The sequence below is a fragment of the Morone saxatilis genome, unplaced genomic scaffold (assembly GCF_004916995.1).
Source record: "Morone saxatilis isolate NCDOM2014 unplaced genomic scaffold, NCSU_SB_2.0 Contig24, whole genome shotgun sequence".
NCBI classification, from domain to species: Eukaryota; Metazoa; Chordata; class Actinopteri; family Moronidae; genus Morone; species Morone saxatilis.
The window spans coordinates 21,340,274-21,342,613 of record NW_023339807.1 but is presented as its reverse complement, the minus strand read 5'-3'; the positions used below and the strand labels follow the sequence as shown (position 1 = coordinate 21,342,613).

At 39.4% G+C, this 2,340-nt stretch overlaps 1 protein-coding gene across 1 annotated transcript in view; it reads right to left on the bottom strand.

Annotated features, from left to right (window-relative positions):
- Nucleotides 1-2,340, bottom strand: part of gabbr1a (gamma-aminobutyric acid (GABA) B receptor, 1a) — a gene marked incomplete in the record, with an annotated part of 47,376 nt that overhangs the window by 13,473 nt on the left and 31,563 nt on the right. The window contains 1 exon segment of the mRNA XM_035672031.1: nt 1,464-1,596. Within this exon segment, the coding sequence (XP_035527924.1) occupies nt 1,464-1,596 (133 nt within the window).

The window sequence follows — 2,340 nt, the reverse complement described above, 5'->3', positions numbered from 1 at the left end:
AAAATACAATGGATCCGTGTTAATCAAAGCAAACTTCCATGGACTGTCGACATAAATAAACTTTTGGATACTACATCGTAACCCTCTTTGACCTGCAGATAGACCAGCCATTACAAATTCATGCTGTGCTGCCAAACATTGTTTAATTTACAGTTCAGTTCAGTTTAAGTCTGAATTTTGGGGAAAAAAGATTAAATTAAATAGCATGTTTTATTTCTGCTACTAATTTTGTTTTCATGATTGCAACCCCAAGTTCTCCGTCTATGTTCAGTAGATGGAGGACCATTTTGTATCAAATCACTTCATTTTAAACCATATTTGCATAAAGCAGTCAGCGTTCTACCATAGGCAGAGCAGACGGTCTGAACTAGACAGCAGCCTGCTACACAACACAAGACTTTAAACAACAACCCACATTAGCTTTGATGCACTAAAATCTCCCTATCTGGCTAACCTACACAAATGAGCACACATCTTGTCCTGCACCTTAGCTTGTCGAACAACAACCACACAAACAATCACCGGGGAAATTCTGGGCTGATACGATGTTTAAAATAACAACTTGGCCGATAGCTGGTGCAGATGTTTTTTGTTGTCATTTATTTGCTTTTGTGCCAGGAAACAAAGAAATCTGAAAAGATAAGTATCTCAGTTTTTTTGCAGCTCAGTCTATTTCTCTTCTCATCCAAGTTGTGAGACACAGAGCTGAACAGTCACTCACTGTCATTCTCCCCGTGTTTACATGGATTTCCTCTGGGTTCTCCGGTTTCCCCCACCATCAAAACATGTACGTTAGGTTGATTCTCCAGTCAGTGCCCTTGACCAAGGTACTGACTCAGATTTAGAGTTGGTCCCTGGGCGCCGCACGGTGGCTACCCACTGCTCCTAGTACGTATGCAGAGAATGAATTTCCTTACGGGGATCAATAAAGATAACTTAACTTGTTTCCCTGATATCTGAAATAATCAACAGTGCATCCGGTGCATCCGTAGGCAAATGTCAGCTCGGTTGTTCAGATGCTTGCGTCATCCTCACTGTGTGCAACAACACACTGTCCGCCCATGCCTTGTTAGCTACACATTAAGTTTTTTTTACTTTGTCTTTATTTCTCCTGCCTGTCAGCTGGTGTCAATCAATCAAAACTCCCTTTCAACAATAAAATACTATTAACAATACTTTTTTTTTCTTCAAGCCAATTTGAAATGTATTTACTACTTTATACTTTCTGTACATCTTGCAGGAACAAATGCATGAAATGATCAAAAATCAGATTTTTATTTCTCATGAAAAAACCTTCTTTTCAACACATATTGTAAAAAAAATACTGTTCTGGCAATAATATCAAATCAGTGAAACCAAATATTTGCAGACAATACCCAGACCTACTCTTCATCCTGCCCTTTGGCTCTTTTCTGCTTTTTCTCTTCTGTCTCTCTCCCTGTGTCTGTCTCTTTCTCCGTTACCTGGCAGACGACGGGGAACTGTGATCTGTGGACGTGGTGACCATCAATCCCCAGCGGGAACACTGCAGCCAGAGCCATCATGCAGCCCACCGCCGTCATGTTGTTCAGGTAGGGCTGAGAGTTCTGGATGTAGCTGAAACAGTGACGGATTCACATAGGGACAAACATAAAGACAATGAACAAACACATTTAGAAAAACACTGGTAATTATTTATTTAAGCTTAAAGGTACAATTTGTGAATTTGTAGGTAAATAAGCATTAACTCTGTTGTGGGCTTGCTATTACCTCTTAGAAATCTCATCAACTGTTATTAATTGCTCTCCTGTTGTTTTTTTAATTTAAATTTTATCAACTTTATTTCCTGCTTCACACAGTCTGGCAGTGTTTTAATTAGTGTGAAGAGCTTAACAGGGACTATTAAAAGTGAATCGTAAAGTTTTTACCATAAAAATTCCAAGTGATTAAAAAAAAACAACAACATTGCAGCAGGACTGAATACAAAACAAACTTAGCTGCAATACATCGGCATAGAAGCAATATTCTTCTACGTTCTGGATAATCCACTGATCACAGTTTTTAAAGTCAGAAATATTCATCCTCTGGGAACCATGACTCCAATCCATCCATCCAGTCTTGACCACAGCAGTGGACAGACCATGGCTCAAAAAGTAGTTTCAATGAAGAACTGTTGACATTGACACTGAGGTCAGTGTATTATTGAAAGGAACAGATGCTGTCGGGAAAGACAAGTTGCTGTTGAAATATGCACCAGTCCCTTCTCCTCCTCTGTAAAAGAGTGGTGGGAGAGATCTCAAAGACGGATAATCTAAAAACCTGGACAGACAAAACTTAAACTACTTGCATGGCTAGATTACA